Source organism: Chenopodium album, chromosome 7 (assembly GCF_948465745.1).
Source record: "Chenopodium album chromosome 7, dcCheAlbu1.1, whole genome shotgun sequence".
NCBI lineage: Eukaryota > Viridiplantae > Streptophyta > Magnoliopsida > Caryophyllales > Amaranthaceae > Chenopodium > Chenopodium album.
The window spans coordinates 2,217,674-2,240,317 of record NC_137840.1 but is presented as its reverse complement, the minus strand read 5'-3'; the positions used below and the strand labels follow the sequence as shown (position 1 = coordinate 2,240,317).

The following is a 22,644-nucleotide window of genomic DNA, read 5'->3' as shown; positions in this document are numbered from 1 at the left end:
AGGAAGTAGACAGATTTGATTCTTATTGGAGTGCCAGACCTCTATGGGAAGTAATTACCCAAAAGGTTCCTCCTTCCTTGCCCAATGATGTGAAGAAGTGGTTGCTGAAGAAACCTTCGAAGCGCTCGAAGAAAGATCAGGGTAAAACCGATGTGAAGAGTCGTCTAGGTGACAAGGTGATTCCTGCCAAGGAGCACTTAGGTGAAAGAGTTGAATTCAAAACACCTGCAATGCATAGGAAGAAAAGTACTACAAAAGAAAAGGGAAAAAGGAAAGCTGACACCACAGATAAAAAAGTCTGGGTAGAAAAGAAGCATGGAGTCCTAGCCGAAGGGGAAACTATCTACTCTAAGATTGAATGTAGGTCTTCTAAAGGATGCCTACTAGCTAAGGTTATGTATGAGGAGGAGGAAGCAGACAAAAATTGGAAAAGGGCTAGGAAAGAAAAGAAAGATTAGGAGCATTGCTTAATTTCAAATTATTAGACTTAGTTTATGTTTTTATTTAAAGTTAATTTATTTCAGCTTTATTAAAATTCCATCAATAATGTAATTTTATTTTATTAATGAAATTTCAGCTTTTAATTAAATTATGTACTTTAAATTTATTTTATTAAAGCAATGAAAACCGAAAAAATTAATTTTCCAGAAATTCTTCGAGTACGGAAGTCGAAAATTTTCCGAAAAACACCGAAATTTGCCCAGAATTTTTCTGTGAATTGGCGCCGCTTATTTGCGACTGGCGCCTGCCAGGGAAGTCTGGCGTCAGGCGCTAGTGCCGTCGGCTGGCGTTGATGGTCACTGTCTGGCGCCAGAGCTTTCTCTACGACGCCGATATTTCGCCGATCTTCTGTCGAAATTTTAATTAATTCTGGGATGCAAGATTTTCGAAAAATAAAGTGGCCGCACCCGTAAAGGGTTGCCTACGTATCCTTTCTTAAGGAATTAGGCCAAACGTAGCTCTCTTGAGTATCCTACTCAAGTAATTATGGGTAGTATTTTTTATGTTGGTCAAGATTTGTCATGTTCGAGAACTCATTGCCATCCATATCAGTTAGTTTTGCTGCACCCCCTGACAGGATTGTTTTGACAATGTAGGGTCCAGACCAATTAGGTCTAAATTTTCCCCTTGGATCTAAAACATTTTTCCTTAGTGCTTTTAACACCAAGTCTCCTACTTTGATGTTTCTTGTCTTGACCTTCTTATTAAAATGCCTAGCCATGCGAGTTTGATAACACTGAGAGTGTGATGCAGAGCTTCTAGTCGTTTCTCATCGAGTTGAATTAATTCTTCATATCTTGCCCTAGTCCATTCAACTTCATCGAGTTTACTCTCTAATGCAATGCGTAGAGATGGTATTTCTAGTTCGACAGGTTGTACGACATCCATTCCATATACCAAGGAAAATGGCGTATTTCCTGTTGATGTGCGAATTGACGTGCGGTAACCCCACAATGCGAAGTGAAGTTTGTCAGGCCAATCCCTATAATTTTCCGTCATTTTCTCGATGATAGTATTTAGGTTTTTATTAGCGGCCTCGACTGCTCCATTTGCTTGAGGCCTATAAGGGGAAGAATGATGATGTTGAATGCCGTATTTTTGTAGCAATTCTTCACATTTGGCTTGAAAGTGAGTTCCATTGTCACTTATCATTTCATGTGGGACTCCGTATCGACAAATAATATTTCTCTCGATAAAGAGTGCTACATGTTTTGCAGTGAGTTTAGCGTATGATTGCGCTTCGACCCACTTTGTGAAGTAATCAATCGCTACTAAGATATATTCGTGGCCTCCTGTTCCTGGGGGAGTGATTTTGCCGATGATGTCGATTCCCCATGTAGAGAATGGCCATGGCGATGTGTAGGTGTAGAGCAAGGATGGAGGAACATGTTGTAAATTGGCATAAATTTGGCACTTAGGGCATCTTTTTACATATTGATGGCAATCCCTATTCATTGTAGTCCAATAATATCCTTCTCGCATTATTTTTGGACAAACATTTTGCCATTTATATGAGTGCCATAGATTCCTTCGTGGACTATCCTCATTGCTCTTTGTGCATCCTTCTTTCCTACACATAAGAGAGATCGACCCTTAGGTACCCTTTTATGTAGCTCGTTGTCTATGAGTACATATTGGGAAGCCAAAAGTCTTAATGCTCGTTTTGCTCTTTTGTCAGCATGAGGAGGGTATTCTCCTTTGGTGACGTAATTGAGTATATCCGTGTACCATGGTTCTTCTTCTTCTTCTTCTTCTTCTTCTTCTTCTTCTTCTTCTTCTTCTTCTTCTTCTTCTTCTTCTTCTTCTTCTTCTTCTTCTTCTTCTTCTTCTTCGTCTTCTTCTTCTTCGTCTTGAACTACTTTGTCGTCTTCTATAGCCTGGATGTATGCTGGTTTGCGCCTTTTTTCTATAGTTAGAGGCATTTGCTCGATTTTCGTGGGAATCCTAACCATTGAGGCTAGTCTTGCCAAGGCGTCAGCAAATTGATTTTCTTCCCTAGGTAGATATGTGTATTCTACCTTCTCTAACTGATCGGTAAGAGTTTCCAGATAGGTTTGGTAAAGGGCTACGCTTTCGCTCCTTACTTTCCACCTTTTAGATATCTGATTGATAATCAAAGAAGAGTCTCCAAATATCCTTAATTTTTTTACTCCCAATGCCAAAGTTGTTTCAAGGCCTACCACGCATGCTTCATATTCAGCAGCATTGTTGGTAACGTCGAAATCAAGCTTTATGGAGATTGGAACATGCTCTTCTTTAGGTGATACTAGTAATACTCCAACGCCACATCCCTTTTGGTTCGAGGCTCCGTCGAAGTATAAGGTCCAAGTATCATCTTCAGTGACCATTAGGTCTTCGTCTGGAAATTCGTTGTCTTGTATTGGCGTCGAGTCTTCTATTGGAAAATCTGCTAGAAAGTCTAACACCACGGATCCTTTGATAGCTTTTTGTGGCATGAACCTTACATTAAAATGGGCTAGATTGACTATCCATCTCGATATGCGTCCATTGAGTGTAGATTTCTCAAATAGATACTTGAGTGGATCTAATCGGGAGACTACGAAGACGGTATGCACTAGCATGTAATGTCTTAACTTGGTTGTGGCCCACACCAAGGCGAGGCACAACTTCTTGAGTGGCGTATACCGTGCTTTGTATTCGAGCATCTTCTTGCTTAGATAGTAGATTGCATTCTCTTTGCCTTCTACTTCTTGTGCTAGCATAGCTCCCATTGTCTCTTTGGTAACCGTCAAATATAACCTAAGAGGTATTCCAGGAAGTGCTGGTGATAATACGGGAGGATTTGCGAGATAGGCTTTGATCTTTTCAAAGGCTTTTTGACACCCGTCATCCCATATTACTGGTACATTCTTCTTGAGCTTTTTGAAGATTGGTTCACATATTGTCGTCAATTTTGATATGAACCTACTTATATATTGTATCCGGCCAATAAATCCTCGAATCTGTTTCTCGGTTTTGGGCGGTGGCATTGACATGATTGCTTTGATCTTGGTTGGGTCTATCTCTATTCCTCTAGAGCTTATGACATAACCCAAAAGCTTGCCTGAGGTAACTCCAAAAGCGCACTTAGATGGATTCAACCTCATATTATATTTTCTTAGCCTTTCGAAAAATTTCCTTAAGGCTACTTGATGGCCTGGACGGTCTTTTGATTTTACAATCATGTCGTTGACATATACCTCAACTTCTTTATGCATCATGTCATGGAGTAAGGCAGTTGCTGCACGTTGGTAAGTAGCACCCGCGTTTTTCAACCCGAATGGCATTACCGTGTAGCAGTAAGTGCCCCATGGTGTTATAAAAGTTGTTTTCTCCATGTCTTCTTCTGCCATGAGAATCTGGTTGTAACCTGCGTACCCATCCATGAATGAGAGAAGCGCGTGATTTGCCGTGTTATCCACCAGAATATCGATGTGTGGCAAAGGGAAGTTGTCCTTTGGACTTGCCTTATTTAGATCTCGATAGTTGACACACATTCTTACCCTTCCGTCTTTCTTCGGAACTGGGACGACGTTGGCGACCCATTCAGGGTATTTGGATACCTTGATGAAACCTGCAGTTATTTGTTTTTGAACTTCTTCTTTTATTTTAAGAGCTACGTCGGGTTTCATTCGACGTAACTTTTGTTTTACGGGTTTCATTCCTAGAATTAGTGGTATAGTGTGTTGAGCTACTTCTCTATTAATGCCTGGCATATCTTCGTATGACCAAGCAAATACATCGATAAATTCTTTAAGTAAGTTAATTAAATCGGTTATTTCTTGTTTATTTAGTGTTAATCCGATTTTAACTTCTCTTTTATGGGTTGAATCATTTGAGATATCAACCGTTTCAGTTTCTTCAATTACCGGTGTCTTCTTTTCGAGTGTTTCCATTGCTTTAATAATTTCTTTGTCTTTTTCATCGTTAGTTAAGCAATGCTCGTCATCTTTGGTTAGAGAAGAACACAAGAAATAATGAGAAGAAGAAATATTATTATACTCTGAGATCATTACATCAAAGAGTGACATGTCCTCAGGGACTTGATCACTAACTATTCTAGGAGAAGAAATAGGAGGGGAATGTGCTACTACTAAAGAGCTAGATGACTCTATAGGAAGAGACTCCGACTCCGACTCTGACTCATACGACTCTTCAAACATTGGTCCTTGCCCTGTCGTGATGGATATCTTCCTTCCACTTGGAGTAGTCACCTTGATAGTCTTACGCCACCCTTGTAGTGATTCTTCAGCTGGAGTGATTAGCTTCGAGGGATCGAAGCTTTCGCTTTGTAGGACTGTTTGAATGAGCGAGGATTTTTCCTCTTTATAAGTTGGCTCATTCTTTTCTCGCCCAAATAGTAATCCGCCCATGACGTTAAAATCAAAGCATGGGGGTACTTTCTCCTTATGGACAGGAGTTGGGATTTCATCTGTGAAGTAGCAATCCAAGAAAATTTCAAAACCCGGTTGCCTTATGTCGTTTACGACAAATGGCTCGGGAAATTCATGACATGGATAGTCCTCTCCTTCTTTTATGAATTGACCATTAAGTGTAAGAGGGTACTGATCCATTGGGATTTCTTTCTTTTGAATGCGAGTGTCCCTACGTGCCTTTGACTTTTCCTGGGCTCGCTTGAGATCTTTCCGAGTCGGTTCAAAACCAAGTCCAAAAGTGTCTAACTTAGGGAGGCCAGGTGACTCCAGCAATTTTTCCATTCCTTTCTTCTTTCCTAGGGTCATCCCAGGAAAATGTCCTTGTTTCTTCAGCATAGCATTTACAATCATGTTGGAATGGGGGTCATGGCAAAGAGGGGTCTTTTCATCCTCCTGGATTAAGGAGACTTCTTCGTTAAATCCCCATAAATCTTCATCGTCCTCGTCGTGCTCCACATTAATGATTGGATTCTATAGACTTGATCCTCATAGGTGAAGCATCGATGGTAATAGGAATTCCCCCAACTATAGCTTTTACTTGTTTGTGGAGAGATGAGGGGATGGCCTTTAGGTCGTGAAGCCAAGGGCGTCCCAACAGCAAATTGAACGAAGCTTTAATGTCTACTACTTGGAAAGTAGTAGCATGTTCTATTGCTCCCGCCGTTACATTCAGGGTAATTTTACCAAGAGCTTGACGACGAGTGTTGTCATAGGCCCTTATTCCTTGTGTAGACGGAGTTAAATCTTCATCCCTTATGCCTAGCATCCTCGCAGTTCTAAGTGGACAGACGTTGATGGCCGATCCATTGTCTACAAGAGTAATAGGAACATTCATCCTCTTGCAAACTACTGCGAGGTTTAATGCCTTGTAATGTTTGTCACCTTCTGGGGGTAAATTCTTGTCAGAAAAAGGTGATCAAATTAATTGGACTAGGAAGATCACTTGTGAGGAAGTTGTCTAATCCCTCAGGAGTAGTGTCAGAATCTATCCCAATTTTGTCCAAGGCATTCATTACAGCCAACCTATGTTCCCGAGATGTTGCCAAAAGTTTCCATACGTTCATCTCAACTTTTGTCTTCTTAAACTGCTTAACGATATCATTGTCTTCAATGATAGGTATGGGAACTTGTTGTGTGGTCGGCATAGGTTGTGTTGAAACGGGAGGTTGCATTCTCCTGGATCTTGTGAGGACGTCTATCGATGAGTCTTCTTCAGCCCAAAAGTCATCCATGGCGTATGACACAGAAGGTGGAGATCCTATTATGTCTTTTAGATAGACATCTTCTTCGTCACTGTCCCAAACTCCATTAATGGTTGTATCGTCTTCTTGTGGAACTTGGACTAGTTTCTTTTCATCAATCATTTTCAGAACCAAATCCTTGAATTTGAAACAGTTTTCGATAGTGTGACCCCCTGATTGATGATACTGACAGTAATACCTATCTGTCCTTTTCAATGATTCGAATGGTCTCGGTTCGAGAGGTTTGATCTTGCCACTCTCGGAGAGAATTTCGAACATTTGTGCATATGGGATCCCAATTGGAGTGTAGATTCTATTACTCTTCTTGGGTCTTTCAGTGACTTGTAAGGAAAAACGCTTTGCCTCATAAGTCGTTCCCTTGGGTGTGAATTCTCTCTTAGATTCATCTTTCGGAAGTGGAACCTCGTCATATTTCTTTTGGGGTTCCCTTATAGCTTTGAGAGCTTCACGTAGTAAATGCGATACCTCCATCATAGACAGTGTGAGCAATTGTATATCTTCCTTACTTGCCGGTTCTGGAAGGTTATCCCTGACATCAAAGAAGGTTTCCTCCTCTTTTTCTATGGCATAGATTTCTTTGACAGGTCTAATGAGAGACGAGGGGTCAACCTCGTTTTCCTCATCAGAGATAGCCAGGGCATGAGCGAGAGGTGCATTATCAATGCTTGGCTTTTTACTGGCAAGGGGCAATGGCAGCTTGTTGTTGTTGATTAAGTCTTGGATAGCTTCCTTAAGCTTCCAACAGTTTTCGGTGAGATGGCCCCTACCTTGGTAATACTTACAGTGTGCATTGGGGTTCCAATTAGCTGACCTCTTTTCGACTGGTGGGTCCCCAAATGGTCCAATAGGAGTTATAAGACCTTTTGCATTTAATCGATCAAATGCTATGTCATAACTCATGCCAATAGGAGTAAAGTTCCTCCTAAATGGTTTCTTTTGTCCTTGATTGTTCATAGCAAGGACTTCTCCTAAATTAAAAGTGCTAACGTTGTTTGAGTGGGTGTTTTTGGAAGAAGAAGGATTGTCGTTCTTCTTTCCTTTCCAGCCACTGTTGGAGTTATTGTTGGCAGCTTTTAACTTAGCCAGGTCGTCTTCAATATTGATCCCAATGTCATAGACGACCTTGAAGGTATGGAGATTATTTTGATACTTGAGATGCTTGGAATATTTTTCTTGAAGGTTCTTGATGAACAACCTCACAGACTCTTTTTCACTTGGCACCTCAATCATCTTAGCTGAGGTTTCCCTCCATTTGTTAAAGAAAGAGGTGAAGCCTTCATTCTCTTTCTGTTTGAGGATTTCAAGTTCCCTATGGTTGGTCTCAACTTGAATGTTGCACTTGTATCTATCAACGAAAGCATTTGCTATGGACTCCCAGGTAGAGGTCTTTTCTTTCTCGAGAGAAAAGAACCATTGTTGGCAAACGGTCTCGAGAGATAGTGAGAACAGAGAGGGGCCGGGAAAACCTTCTTATCGATACCCTTAATACTCATTATTGTTTCGAATTCTCTTAAATGAAAATAAGGGTTATCAGTTGCTCTGAATTTTGGGATGTCATTGGCATTGAACTTCTGCGGAAGAAGATCTTTGTCCACCGAGACCCCTTGTGAAGTGAGCCCTTGAAACTTGTAGTCGCTAGATAGCTTGCTTAAACTCTCTTGCATGAGGTCCATCTGTTGTTGCTTCACGGGATCCTCGATCTTGAGTGTGAGGAGCTTCAGTGTCTCAGTCACGGTAACCAGTTGGTTCCTAAGCTCATTGACTTCTTCTTGTGTTGCCATTATAGTCTTAGCTTTCCTCTTGCGAGCTATGAGTTTGTCGAAAAGTTGGACTTGTACGAAAAGGTTGTCTTTGATTAACCGTCCTTCCTTCCTCGACCACACGCTGTAATTTAAACCATTTTGCGTTTTAGTTACTTAACTCGAATCAACTTGACTTTACGGTTTATTTTAAGGAGGAAAAAAAAATGAAAAATAAAAAATGGGTGCATTTTTTGGCAAAAATAATGTACATATTTTTAGGGAACTAAGTATAGTGGAGGATTAATATCCGACTTACCCCCCTAAAAAAAATGACGGAAAAACGCGCATGCAAGACTCTCTTAGACATGGTCAAAGTATGTGTATTGGTGTGTGCGTTGGGTGTAAGTGACATACTTGAACTCTTGTGTAAGACCATAGGACTTAGTGCCTAAACTCGATTAATGACTCAACCAAGTACTATTGACAGCGAAAATTAACCGAATTAATTAGAAAACTGGTTAATTAGACACTAGGTGATGACTCGACCAATAATCCGAACTGTCGGCAAAACGACAGAACTGGCGTCACACTGTGTAGCTTGGCGCCAGACGACAGAGCTGTCGCCAGGTGCCACACTTCACAGGGTGGCGCTACAGCTCAGATTTTGGCGCCAATAGTGGAGCTTCAATCTGAGACTGTTTTCGATGTTGTTAATCAACTGGGGTATGCCTAAAGTCGTACTAGGTCAATTCTGATTAAAATATTAGACTTTATTGACTCAAATTAATTAATTAGGCAAAGTTCTTCAAGTCATTAATTTATTTAATCTCAACACAAGTCAAACAAACGGTTAAGAGAAACATAGAATATATGCACAACAAATAATGCACAAGTAGGCACAATATGATGCAATGAGTTTGCAACCTAACCATGGCTCTAGTTCTCTAAAGTTAGGGATATGGTTTAGTCAATAGAGGGTCCATGGTTAATTGTCCGGATGCACTGCGCAGAAGCCTAACCGTGAAGGGTTGGCGCGAGTGGATGGGACACCGCGAGTTTTAGAAAAAACTCGCTTCCATGGTTTGGTGAATTCAACAATCTCGGATGTACCCTTTGTTGCACAGAGCGTTCAATCGGGTAGATGGAGCATGAATTTCCAGAGGGTTATGTCCATATGTAGAACACATATGGGTTTTAGAAAAGTGAGAAAAAATTCAATCAGGAAGTAGAATCGAGCAAACAATACGAAAAACCGGTCGAAATTAGAACGCATATTTATGGCTCCGTATTGGGGGAAGTTGGTGCCAGCAAACAGAGACTGGCGCCAGTTTTTAGCTGTAGCGCCTGGCGCCAATGCTGGCGTCTGGCGCTACAGTTAAAATCATGGCGCCAATTCTCTGGCCCCTGGCGCTACTTCCCACATGCCTCAGCAGCTTTCTGTGCTCGATAAAATTTTCCAGTTTCGCGCGGTGTTATTTTGGTCCTAGTTGTGAAAGATATTTCTCAAATTCCCTACGTGTAAAATCCTATGTTTTTTACTCATTACGGATGGTCTTTCCAATGAGATCTTTTTTATGCATATGACAATAATGTTAATCAAAATTACGCACATGAAATACTTAGAACGTTTCGAGTCTCATCCACTCATTCTAAATCATTGCCGAAACAAATTCAGGAATTAAAATAGAAATCCTCCCCAGTGGAGTCGCCAAAAACTGTAGGGAATAATTTCAAGCGTTAATCCCCTTGCTTGAACCCCACTGTGATCATACACTAAAGTACGGTGGCGTCCAAAGGAAAAGAAGATAGAGCAAAAGAGTCGCCAACAAGTTTTAGGAACTTGTAAACCGTTCACAGGGTGAAGGTTACACCCCTTAATGATCCAAGAGAACGTCAACTCCATAAGGTCTTGAACCAAATAAGGGTTCGGGGATGAAGGTACAAATCCAACCTAAAAGTGATTGAACCTGCCCTAATAATAGGCCTCTACTTTATTCTGATCGTATTCATGTGCGCTTTCTGACTAACATGCAATCAATAGGATTAACCCTTAACTTGTTTATCTATGTTGGTTGAATATTAATGCACAAATAAAACTGTTATTGCCAATCACTTGAAATTATAATCACATTAACCCTAAACAAGATTATTAATTATCTTATTAAGTGTGATTACAAGTACCAATTCCCTTTAAGCATGCATAAAAGGTGTGATCAAGCAATAAATATCATGCAACATAATAAATAATCATCATCATAAAATTATAATCATAATAAAAATAAATTATAATTAAAACAATCATAATATTCATAATAATAATCAAAATAATAATCAATACAATAATCATCATAATAATAATTATAATAATCATAATAATAATAATTATAGTAATCATAATCATAATAATAATCATCATAAATAAAATAATCATCAAAAATAATAATAATAATAATAATAATATTCATAATCATCATAAATTATAACAATTATAATCATAATCATGTTCATGTTAATATTAAAGCATAATAATAGCAAGATCCTAGGCATGATACTAACAAGATTAATAACAAACCCTAGCATGTCACTAAACATTAAAAATCAAATCTTTAGCCCTAACATGATACTAACATGAATAAATATTAGGAAGAACATAAAAGGCATCATAGAAATCATAGTTGACATTAAAATTACCCTAGAAATTATACTAGGAATCAAAATAACAACATAAACATGATTTCTACATCATAACATCAAAAAAAAAAAAAAAAACCCATTAAAGTACTTACTTTGATGCCTCGTACCTCTTTCTAATAACAAAATACACACGTTAGTAACTTCAAGGAAAATAATAAACAAACAATTAAACTAAATAATTGAAATAGAGATTTGGGACCGAACCCTCAGAAATTAAACCTTTCACGTCTAGGGCGAAGGCAACTTCGAATATGGCTAGGTGTTTCTAGATCTTGCGAATGCGGAATTTTGTATGTAAAAGCTAGTTTTGAAAGAGAGAGAGAGATGGTGAATGAATGAGAGAATTGATGATTGCGAATGAAAACTGATTGTAGGTGAATGAAAATGGCGTTTTTACGACGTTATTTATAGAAAAAATCAGCCAAAAAGATAAAATTATTAAAACAGAGCATTGGCGCACAGAAAACCGAACCAGCGCCAACGCTGGCTGGCTGAAGCGTAGCGCCAGGCGCTACAGATGGCGTTTGGCGCTGATTTCAGAAATTCACGCGTTTTCTAAAATCAGATAAAAATTACCGTATAGGAGGATAAAATCGTATTTTTTCCTCAAAAATGCTCTTTGATTTTAATTAAAACTCTGAAAAGTCAACAAAAGTCAATTTATCAATGCTAATTGAATTAGGAATGAAAAGAACCTTCTAGAAGAATCCAGAAGACTAAAACCATTCCTAATTGCATTAGGAATGATAAATCATATTAGGCCCTCCCCTAGATCATTGGGCCGCATATAAGGCTCAAACCGGGCCCAGTTTAGTAAATTGGTCATAACTTCCTCAATATTCATCGGAATTGGGCTTATAATATATCGTTGGAAAGCTCTTGTCAAGCCCCATCCAACTACCTACTATTGGACTCATATCATGGACCAACCAAACTGGATTGACTGTTTTCTTAAAATAAGTTTTCAAAAACAAAGAGAAGAGAAAAGAAATTAAAACTATCCGCAACACTAGACTTTCCACACTTTCGCTTCATTCGACTATGATTCGACGCGAAAGGTACTCATCACTGGGTTTGGTTTTGAGGAGACACATTTGGGTGTCTACACCTACCTCAACGGTTATGGGGTGGCTCGAAGGTTGGCTCTCTATGCTGCACCTGATCTGGACTGGTATCAGTGCGAAATCTGGGCTGAAGACCCCCAGGATCCTCATATGCAACAAGCTAGCCAGACTGAGGTCGATCTTGTGGCCCGCCTGGAAACTGAGGATGCCGCAGCTGCGGAAGCTGAGAGAAAGGCGAGTGAGGCCCAAACTCAAGCTCAGCCTGCCTCCTTAGCTGCTGGAGCTGATGCCGCCCCGGATCCCAACGTTACTGGAGGGCCTGACCCTCCAGCTGAAGCCTAGAGATCGACTTGGGCAGTCGTCTTTAGAATCTTGCGGGTCAACATGCTCCTAACCTGACAGATGCCGCTTCTGAATGTTTTTTGCCTCTGTTTTTGCTTCAGCTTGCCTTAGTGTACAAACTTTTTGCTTTTGCCTTGTACGCATTTCGACAGCTGTTATTTTCCGCTTGTGGGCGGCTGCCGATATTTTCTTTCTAATTATTTCAGACAATTATGCTTGTAGCTCGTAATCCGAGCATAACTTTTATCTATGAATTTGATGCTTTCCTCTTATTCTCTTACTTTGGACTCGCATGCTTGTCTTTCTGAATTTTTCATATTTTTCGCATAATTTGCAAGTAAGAGGCTTCAGATGAGGCTATCTGCACTTGTAGTGCCCCTTGGCCCCCCCCCCCCAGAAATCTGAAGACCAAGATTTCTGGGATGGTTTCTTTTCACATTTTTTATTGAAACAAAGTAAACTTTAACGATTGTGCTATTGCTCTTGATTTTCTGTCTATCTAAAAGAATAGATATCTCAAACACAGGACCAACTGAAGGCAATGTTTCAGATAATGGCTTTCTGGGATACAGGGCTCAAAATCCTGTGGAATAAAAACATAGTGAAGGAAAAAGAGTACATCATTCTTCGTAATACGCTCGAGATGCTGCTTCATTAAAAACCTTACCAGGAAAACCCAATTTGGGACAAAACCATGGTCAAGGGAAAAAGAGTGCAGCACGTATTTTCTCCCCCTGATGAATACATAACTTGAGATCTTCTAGTGCCGCAACGATGAATCCAATATGTTTGGATATCTTCTCATATGTAGTAAGTAAAGTATCATTCGTTGATCTTTGACTCTCCTAAGCTGAAGTTGCATCTTCAATTCTTCAAGTCTTCACGTGAACATGTGAAGTGTCTTCATTTCACCATACATGTGTTTACCTCTAATATCATTATTTCAAATCTCTGTTTAATAGTTGATTTAAAAATTAAACTTATGCGGTTATGACTTCTTTTGGAAGTCTTTAATAATAGAAATTGATAATTATTATTTGATCAAACATTCATTAATAATAATTTTGATGACAAAACTTGACATTATTAATGTCGTTCGTTCTTCAATTTCATATGAATTATAATATAACATATTATATACATTAATCATGGTTCTTCTGGACCATAAGAAACAGTCTCACGCATAAGTATCCCGTTTCTTTAGAAGTTTCATAATTAACTACACGATAATTTTTCTACGAATACAAATAGTAAATCTCACTAACTCTTATATACTCAAACTTCAGGTTGAGATGTCAATGATGTAGTCGCATAAAATTTTCAAGAGTTTGATAATTGTAATATTAAAAAAATTGTAGGGCTGGTTATTTAAATAAGTCATATATAAGTTCTTCAGGAACTCTTTTTACATGATTCATAACATGTTATAAAATCGACGTTTTCAATAATTTCATCACAACTATAAGCCCATTGGAATATAAATATTTTTTTTGTAATTTCCTTCAAAGTTACAAATACACCATACTATATATATTTTGAACAAACATTCACATATACCACAATTATTGTATAGAACTAATGCATCAATATGAGATATAGAAAACAAAATATACAATGAGTAATGCATCTAACAACTTTCAATATACGCAAAGAATAATCCATTAACCTATGACTCACACATGTATATGAACATACATAAGACTCTAAATAATGCAAGACACTGTACAGTGTGGATTTAAAAATCCATATTTCATTAGACTTCTGGTCCATGATAAACTTATCATTATTATCATTATGTCGACATCAAAATGGACATATATTTTAGATCCCTTATTCACTAGTCCACTCTATTATGCATATGCATATGCATATTATTCATCGGTTCCATTGTGTACCAGTATTTTAAAATTCCTTTAATGTACATTTCGCATGCTATTTTACTATGATATCTGAATACATTTCTTATTGGTACCATCATAACTTTCTTACATCATAGGTCATCTATTATAATAATTCAGAAATCTATACCACTTTTAGGGTATTTCATTCACTATGGTATTTATATACTATTACACTATTAGTGTTAACTGCAATATCTTGCCAAATATCATATCTATTAAACATATCTTTGTTTTGGAACCGATCATATACAACCTACACTTCAGGTGTAGTGATTCAAGTACAATTGGTAAGATTTTATCTCAATGTATACACATAATTAATATGATTAAAATGTATCTTCAACGCTATGCAACATGAGTCATAACTGAATACAAATCAAATCATAAATGTGCAACATATCTTGATAGCATATGGATGAAAGTTGGCTAGAAAACATTTCAAACTACCATTATTTATATAGGGATCATCAGTTTTTTTTTTTTTAATTTTTGCCAACTTACTCCAATTCTCCCCCTAAGTTGGTAAAATATCTCATATATAGGGGCATCATAGTTCTTCACCAACTTAGTATATATACAAATTTCCAATAAATTAAAATTCATTTCATAGGAGGATCATAATCAACAAAATTTATCTCTCATAATAATTATATTAAAACAAGCTTTAATCTCTTCTAGAGAGCATTTTTTATTATTTCTTCATAACGCATGTGTATTTATTATTAAATCTTTCATAATTTGTTCTCTTCAGGAGATCAATAATTCAATATCAATGGGAGACATATGTTGTGCAGTTGAATTTCCTTATTTTCCTTTTTCTTATGTGCTGACATATTATAGCCCCAACCAAAAGAATTGTTATACAAGCATAAATCACTTGCTTGTAATTTTACTAGTTGGTGATATTCTAGATCTTTAAAGACTTAAATAGTGTATTTGGTGAGCTTCTAGTCACTTGATAGTGGACAATAATATATAAGTTATTTTGGTGAACTTCTGGTCACCCATTACTCTTTTATATAAGAAATCAAAACTTATTAACCCTTGAAATTTTTCATATATACAAATTATTATGAATCACAATCCAAATATAGCTCAATCTCAATGTTATGTCTTGCCATTCAATTCATTTCATATATTTAACATTAAGAGCGCGTCAGCACATTATCAAATGAAATTTCAGGTTTCCATAAGGGGTAATTATTAAACCTGGATGGCCTAATTTAATTATCACATCCAATCACTTCTCTAGATTTGAACTCTAGTCAGTTTTCCAACACTAGTGATCACTTTATTAAACTTACTTCATGCATGGCCATGAATGATATGTGATATTAGAACACCAACATGTGTTTCTTTATACAATTGGCAAGACAATCAACTAATATTTTATCCAATAATTACTCATATATACTCTGCTGGAGTTTTGACTATAATCCTGATACATGTTAATTAATCTTGTTGGATATTTCATACTCTTTTGGTGTCTTTTATATAATCATGAGACATATTGATTTTACTAAAAAATGATTTTATTCTAGAAATGTAATGGGATTTATCATTTCCTCAAATTTGTCATTGTCAATAGTTGCTCCATTCCTTTTTCCGAAGGTGCTGATAACGTGTTGTAAAATAAGGGGAAAGATGAGAGATTGAAAGAGAATAAATCTATGTATATTATTCCATATGATAAGGTGTATATATACATACAATATATTAGGGTTTGATTAAATAAGAATAAAAACCTTAGATCTAGATTGTTCCGGAATGATACAAAGGATGATAATGGATATCCACAAATATTTCATAACAAAATTCGGATTTTTATTTTTGAAATTAAGGCATAAGACATAATTTTTGTTTAAAATTATTGTGATTGATTTGTATTATTAGTTGAACCTGATTATATGCATATATGTCTGTTGTTATGCTTGAAGGTGGTCACACTGCTGAGACGATTAATCTTTTGCTGGAATTACAAAAGGACAGGTTTATGCCTAGATATTACATAGCTGCTGCTACTGATAATATGAGTCTGCAAAAAGCTCAAACATTTGAGAGCACCTCGGATAAGGAGGTAATTTTATTTCTGCTGCCACTCTTTCCTGATTTCTGCACCTTACTTTTGTGCTATATTTTCCATCAGAAGGTCCCATTCATGAACGTTTATTATTCTAGTATACCTGATGTTGAAAGTACCACTCTCATAAGTCCAATGCCACAATTTATGGCCGTTACATATATGTCGTTATGTATCATTTTGTTGGCTTCTTCTGTGATTAGTGTACTAAAACAGAACTGGGATAAGAGTATCCGGATAGACTCATCAATTGGGGTCTTAACCATCCATGTTATAGGTTTTATGAAAAGTTTTCTTTTGTTGCAAACAGATTCAATGGCTGAGTTGCAAACTTAGGATTCTGTTTTTTCTTGTTCTCTGTGCCTCTGTGGCTCATGGGGGCTTGGGGCCAGATTGGGCTTAATCTCCTTTTGCAAATATTAAGCATTAAGAAAACTGAAACCCTTGGGTTCTCTGTTTTGTTGTACTTCGTAAAATACTAAAATATATCAGTTATCTCATGTGATTATCCAATCTTTCTAGCCATTCTAGGATCTTTCATCATCATCCATGACAATGGCTACTTGTAGGTTTGTTATTTATAATTAATTGTGTGTTTTTTCTTAAAAAAAATCTGGATGACTAGATGGGTTTAGTAGACCTCCACTTTTTCTTGAAAGCTATTTTAGAACACCTCCTAAGGTCTATTCCTTTCTGTCACTTGGCTTTGTGATTATCGAGTGATTTGAATTCATAGTTAGTTTTAAATCTTTGCTAGTTTATTGGAGCAAGTGGGAATGCTAAATTGAGACCGTTTGCTTGGTAAGAGGTTACAAATTTCTCAAGCATGAGTGCATCTCATTCACATTTATTTTCATGAATTGTTCACGCATGAGTAATTTACAGTAATGCTTCTTAATAACACCTGCTACAAAACAGAACATAATTTTGTAAAGATTTAAAGATTTATTTATTTTTAATTTTTGTTATTAAAGCTATAAGCAGACTCTGATCTAACCTAATGTGATTTCTGGAGGTGCACTTTGATCTCTGGAAGTGCCTTGTCTATATTTCTTGCATCCATGGGCGGACCCATGAAAGAACAAGGGGGGACCATTGTCCCCCCACTTTCGGAAAAAAAAAACAGAGGAAAAAAAATAAAACTGGGAAAATAGTTATATAAAATTGAGTGTAAGAATAAACAAGAATTTTGCCTTAGCTAAGTTGGTAGTGGGCTAGAAACAATATGTCAAGGGGCCCAATTTCAGGTTTACCTAGATAAGGGTTCGAATCCCCCTTGTAACATCATTCTTTTTTTTTTTTTTGTGAGTGTTTTATTTTAGGTTATTTTGACTAAAAATTTGGTATTACCACCTCCATAAAAAATTTTGAATTCATTGCAGAATGGGATGAATGCAGCACAGTACATGCAGATATATAGAAGTTGAGAGGTTGGTCAGTCATATATAACTTCTGTTGGGACAACCTTGATTGCCATTGCTCATGCACTATGGTTGATGATTAAAATCAGGCCTCAAGTGGTATATATCTATTCAACCCTCTGAATTTTTTTGACAATTATAACATGTGTTGTTTATTTATAGTTGATATATTGTTTTAATGTTTCCTGCTAGATTCTCTATAATGGCCCTGGAACTAAGAATGGATGATCAACTTTATGTGCAATGGCCTCAACTGCAAAGGAAGTATCCTCGATCCATTTATGTTGGTTGTCTCATGTAGTTGGTTGCTGCATGATCATTTGTGTAGATTCTGCTATACATGCCTTACTTAGGTTATAAACTTCAATTTTGCAACACAACCTAATCATTTGAGATTTTGACTAATGTATTTTGAGTACTGACTTGATAGATGTATGCGTTCCTGAATCCTGATTGCTTCTAGTGTTCTTTGATACATCCAGCATTAAAAGTTATTATGTGAATGTATTAGAATATCTTATAAGTCATACACATTGTGCTTGAAAGTTGTAATATACTGTACTTCACATATCATTTCTGAAATATCTGAATTATACCTTTGCAGTGTTGTATCAGTGACTTGTTCTCCAAAATACTGTCATTTATCTGATGTAATTGAACAGGTCAAATTTTGAAATTTTTTGCACTAAATTATACTAGGTAAGTTGTGTTTGAATTAAATGTTTCATAATCATCTCCCAACCCTTTTTAATCTGATATAAGGGGGCATTTGGTTCATAAATTGGTATGGGGTTGGAATCAGGAATGAAACCATAATGGCATGGGTTTGGAACTTGATTCTTAATACCATATGTTTGGTATGATTATAAAATGCAATGTTTTTCTTTTATTTAATGCCTAAATGTATGGGAATGAGCCAAACCCACCTCCCCCCCCCCCCCCAAGGTTTCTAAACCCCATACCTTGGGGATTTGAGGTATGGGTTTGAAGCTCATAAAATTATAAAACAAACATAAGGCATGGGTTTAAACCATTCTAAAACCATACCTTATACCTTAATTATGTGAACCAAACACCCCCTAAAGGGGCTTAACCGCTTAAGGGCTATACTTGTTTTGTACATCCTTTGTCCCGAATCCTCCTAATTACGAACAATTATTTTGGTATTGTCCAGTTTACCTTTGTATACAATAGTAATGTGAGATAAAGAAATGCCATTGTGCATGGACTCCAAAGTTCACTTGCATGTGGTGTGTATCTGTCCTGGCTTCTTACAGAGGCCTATTAGTCTGTTATGGTGATTAGATGTCGTTGGATGTTAGCAATTGCTAACTCTTGTTGCTGACTTTGACATCCAACATAAAGTATTCAATGGAAGATTAAGGCCTCCACACTCCCATTAGAAATGCAACTCTCAGGGATCATTGAATGATCTGGTAACATACTACTTAACTAATTTCTGAGCTACAGCTCATTAGCAGAACAGTTCTATTATTCTGTTTACTTTTCTAGAATTAGAATATAGATCTATGTTATGTTGACATAATATGTTGCAATTGTGCCATTTCTGCAAGTTTATGCCATACATTGGTCATTATGACTGCATCGTAGATTCCGCATTAATAGATAAGCCTTTTGCCTTCTAAAAGTCTCTAACACACGCATCTCTTTTTTAAAATTCTTTTGTTGATTTGATAGAAGTTTATTCTTTCCCCTTTTTTCATATAGCCCCACAAAATAACACTTCTATTTCCCATGCATCAATGTATTGCCTAGTCTTTTACATTTCTTTTTCTTTTAGACTTCTTCATCTACTCTCAAAACTTGTGTATTACATACTAAAAAAGAAAATGGAATATTTTTCTGTAATAATATGCCAAAAATCTATAGTGAGTTTCTAGTGTTTCCCAGTCAGAGTAAGGTTAAGGGATGGAGTCTCTTGAAGATGAGGAGTTTGATCTCTACTGGGTTTGCTGTCTTCTTGACGATATACCAAGCACCTATTGTGACTCTTCTGCCATGCAACCTGACATTCCTTTGCCTATTGCTTATTTTGATTCTTTTCCCAGCTTCGCCTTCCTTTGGTTTGTTCACTTTATCCATTTTATTACCATTTCTGTTCAAATTTTTTGTCTATCATCTTGATCAGAGTAACTGTCAGTTTGAATAAGAGTAATTTTTTGTCCAAGTAGATTTTACCAAGCAGAACTTTTTTAGGTATAAATTGTTTGGTCCTTGAGATGTATTTTTTTAGGCAATAGTTATGTGTTATTCTAAATATCTTGTCATTTTGTTCTTCTGCACCATTGAGTTATTCCTCTTGGACTGTTCTTTGAATCAAATCTTGTTTTGCTAAAGCAATTATACTTTGGGGGAATGAGTTAGTTCATATGAAGTCTGATTTAAGTAAGGTATCTTGGGGATTATTTAGTTGATCTTATCACAATATGTTTGAGTATGCTATCTTTTCGTCCATCCAGTGAGGCCACTCAAGATTCCAGTGAGGGTTTGGATGGTTTTGATGACTGCTGCCGGAAAAGGTACCCAATCATTTTGTTAATATGTACCTTGAAAATTGTAATCATCTTCTTTTTTAATTTTTCATATCTGTTCCCTTTCAAAAAAAAAAAATCATATCTGCTGAATATTTCTTTGCATTAAAACACCAGGGTTCGTGTTGGATTGGTTACTGTGTCCAAAGCATGTCGTGAGAAACAACGAAGGGATCATCTAAATGAAAGGCATGTACAATATTAAATTTACAGGAATTTTTATCTTATCATAACTTATCCTTTTGTCAAAGTACTTATTACCATTTTGTTAGTAGGTTCCTTGAGTTAAGTAAAATTTTGGAGTCTAAAACAAAACCCAAGTTTGACAAAGTTTCTATACTAACTGATGCTATAAGCTGTTACGTGAAGAAACTAGTAACTTAACCAGCCAAAATGGCGAATTAAAGGAAAAGATTAGTGAATTGAAGGTTATGTCTCTTTTATATATGGTTTCGATCTGTAACCATGAAAAAAAAGGATTATACATAAGTCATAGGCTAGCCAATCTTAGTTGCTCTATAATCAAGGATGGTGGTGTCTAAACTATATGGACTTTGTACTGATGCATGCAGAGAAGAAAGTCCTTCGCGCTGAAAAGCATAGGATAGTGTCAGAGAAAGAGAAGTTGGAGCAGCGAATTAAGTCTGTAGGTTCTCGTCCTAACTTACAGTTCCATCCTACTTCGGTTCCAACGAACCTTATATGCCTTCCCCTGTCAAGCAGTTGGTAGCAAAATGATGCCTCTAGTTAATTACTCTGGTGTTCCCTTTTGGCAATTTGTGCCTCCCTCAAGCTGCTTTTGATACTTCACAAGATCATATCTTTCACCCTCCCGTCGCTTAAGCTGAGCTGTTATCCCTTCCTCAGATCTCCCATGGGCTTTGAAGTTAAGTCTCCTTAGTGTAAGAGGCTTTGTTTCAGGATGAAAGGATTAACTAATAAACTAAATTCGGTTATGCATTGATTTATGCCCTCTTTTATGATCACTTCTTAATGCTTCATTCATCTATACACTTAATCATAATTTTCTAAACTTAACACACTAGCGCCACACTTTTTTTTTTTTAAGTTAGCTTTATCCACAACTTAATTTAAGCATCCGTGGATGATGTTTATATCATATCCTTTATGACTTGATATCTTTTACCATTATATATTTATGTTCAGCCCTTTCTCTTAATTTCTCATAAAATACGTTGTATCATTTGTATATTTTTTCTTGATTTGACTTTTATTAACCTATGCATTAGATGACCTAAAAGACTGGAGTATTTTCTAACTAAAACAAATTTGCAACTGGAAAAACACTTGATTCCTCCTTTTATCCCATCTTTGAGAAATTGACAATAATAACAAACTTACAAGTGAGAATAGCATAATACATATACATCTTTCAGATAGGTATTTATAGAATGAATTTGTATGAGCGATAAAACTTGGTTGGTAAGGGTGTTCAACGATGGAGCAAGTGTCTCTCCAATAGATAAGAAGAGTTCTAATCATAGTTAGGTTCACTTTCTAGACTATCAAATCCACGTCTCCATGGTGTGTAACGATCTTGGTCATCGTTTATATTCGAAGATGATGTTGAGGCAGTTGAAGATGGGAAATCTGTGGAGTTGCTGCTAAGCATGACGATAACTGAAGCCATTGTAGGTCTGCTTGGAGCATCTTCTTCGACACAATGCAACCCTACTTGTATGCATCTCATTACGTCATTTCTGGAGTAGTTTGTTCCTAGTTCTGGATCAATTATTTCCATTACAGCTCCTGTGCTCCAAATTCGTCGTGCTTGAAATGATTTAATGAATTTGTATGATTAGAATTATACATTGCAAGGAAAAAGGACGAATATGAAAGACGACAAGAGTTAGTAGATATCTTACGCGACTTAGAAGGGGGTCTCCTCCAAGATGTTGGTTAAATAAGTTTCTTTGTCCGCTTATAATCCCCAAAAGTACCACCCCAAAGCTATAGACATCATACCTGACTGATAGCATGCCGGACATTGGATACTCTGGTGCGATGTATCCGCTGCAAGACATGATTCGTCAACATTAATTAAGAAGTCTGATCCTCAACACTCCAGCATGAGAAAGACATATTAAGAAGTCTTTCGAAGATCATGGACTTAATAGGTTCCGACAACTTTGATGGTACTGGCGTGTGTTTGGTCTAATTTGATTATCTTGCCATGCCAAAGTTTGCTATCTTAGGATTCATCTCCTCATCTAGCAAGATGTTGCTTGCTTTAAGATCTCGGTGTATAATCTTGAGACATGAGTCTTCGTGAAGGTACAGAATTCCTCGCGCAATTCCTAATTATGATCTTGAATCGTGTATCCCAATCTAGATATTTGCGCCTAGTTTGATCTGTAAGATTCTCAAAAGATCACATAACTTTAAGCTATTGGGTGTTTTTTTTTTTCCACTATAACATTAGCTTCCAATGTTAGTTGCATCATATATTATATTCTTGTAATTAGAAAATTGAAACAAATATAAGGCAATTAAGATTTCCCAAAGTATTTTACACTTCATATCAACCAAGCCAAGACTTAAAGTTTCATATGTATTTTCCATACTACATGAAGTAGTACTAGTATAAGATGATAAGGAAATGAAATAAAAGTTGATGTAAAGAAGACA

At 36.8% G+C, this 22,644-nt stretch overlaps 1 protein-coding gene and 1 pseudogene across 1 annotated transcript; both read left to right on the top strand.

Moving 5' to 3' along the window:
- Positions 1-15,857: 15,857 nt before the first annotated feature.
- LOC145639811 (uncharacterized) lies at positions 15,858-17,874 on the top strand (annotated as a pseudogene).
- A 1,179-nt stretch (positions 17,875-19,053) lies between these two features.
- LOC145640777 (uncharacterized) lies at positions 19,054-20,479 on the top strand. The gene is made up of 3 exons (XM_081692009.1): positions 19,054-19,527; positions 19,924-19,983; positions 20,113-20,479. Exons 1-3 carry the CDS (start codon positions 19,373-19,375, stop codon positions 20,198-20,200), a joined length of 303 nt encoding a protein of 100 aa, XP_081548135.1. The 5' UTR covers positions 19,054-19,372; the 3' UTR covers positions 20,201-20,479.
- The last annotated feature ends 2,165 nt before the right edge of the window (positions 20,480-22,644 follow it).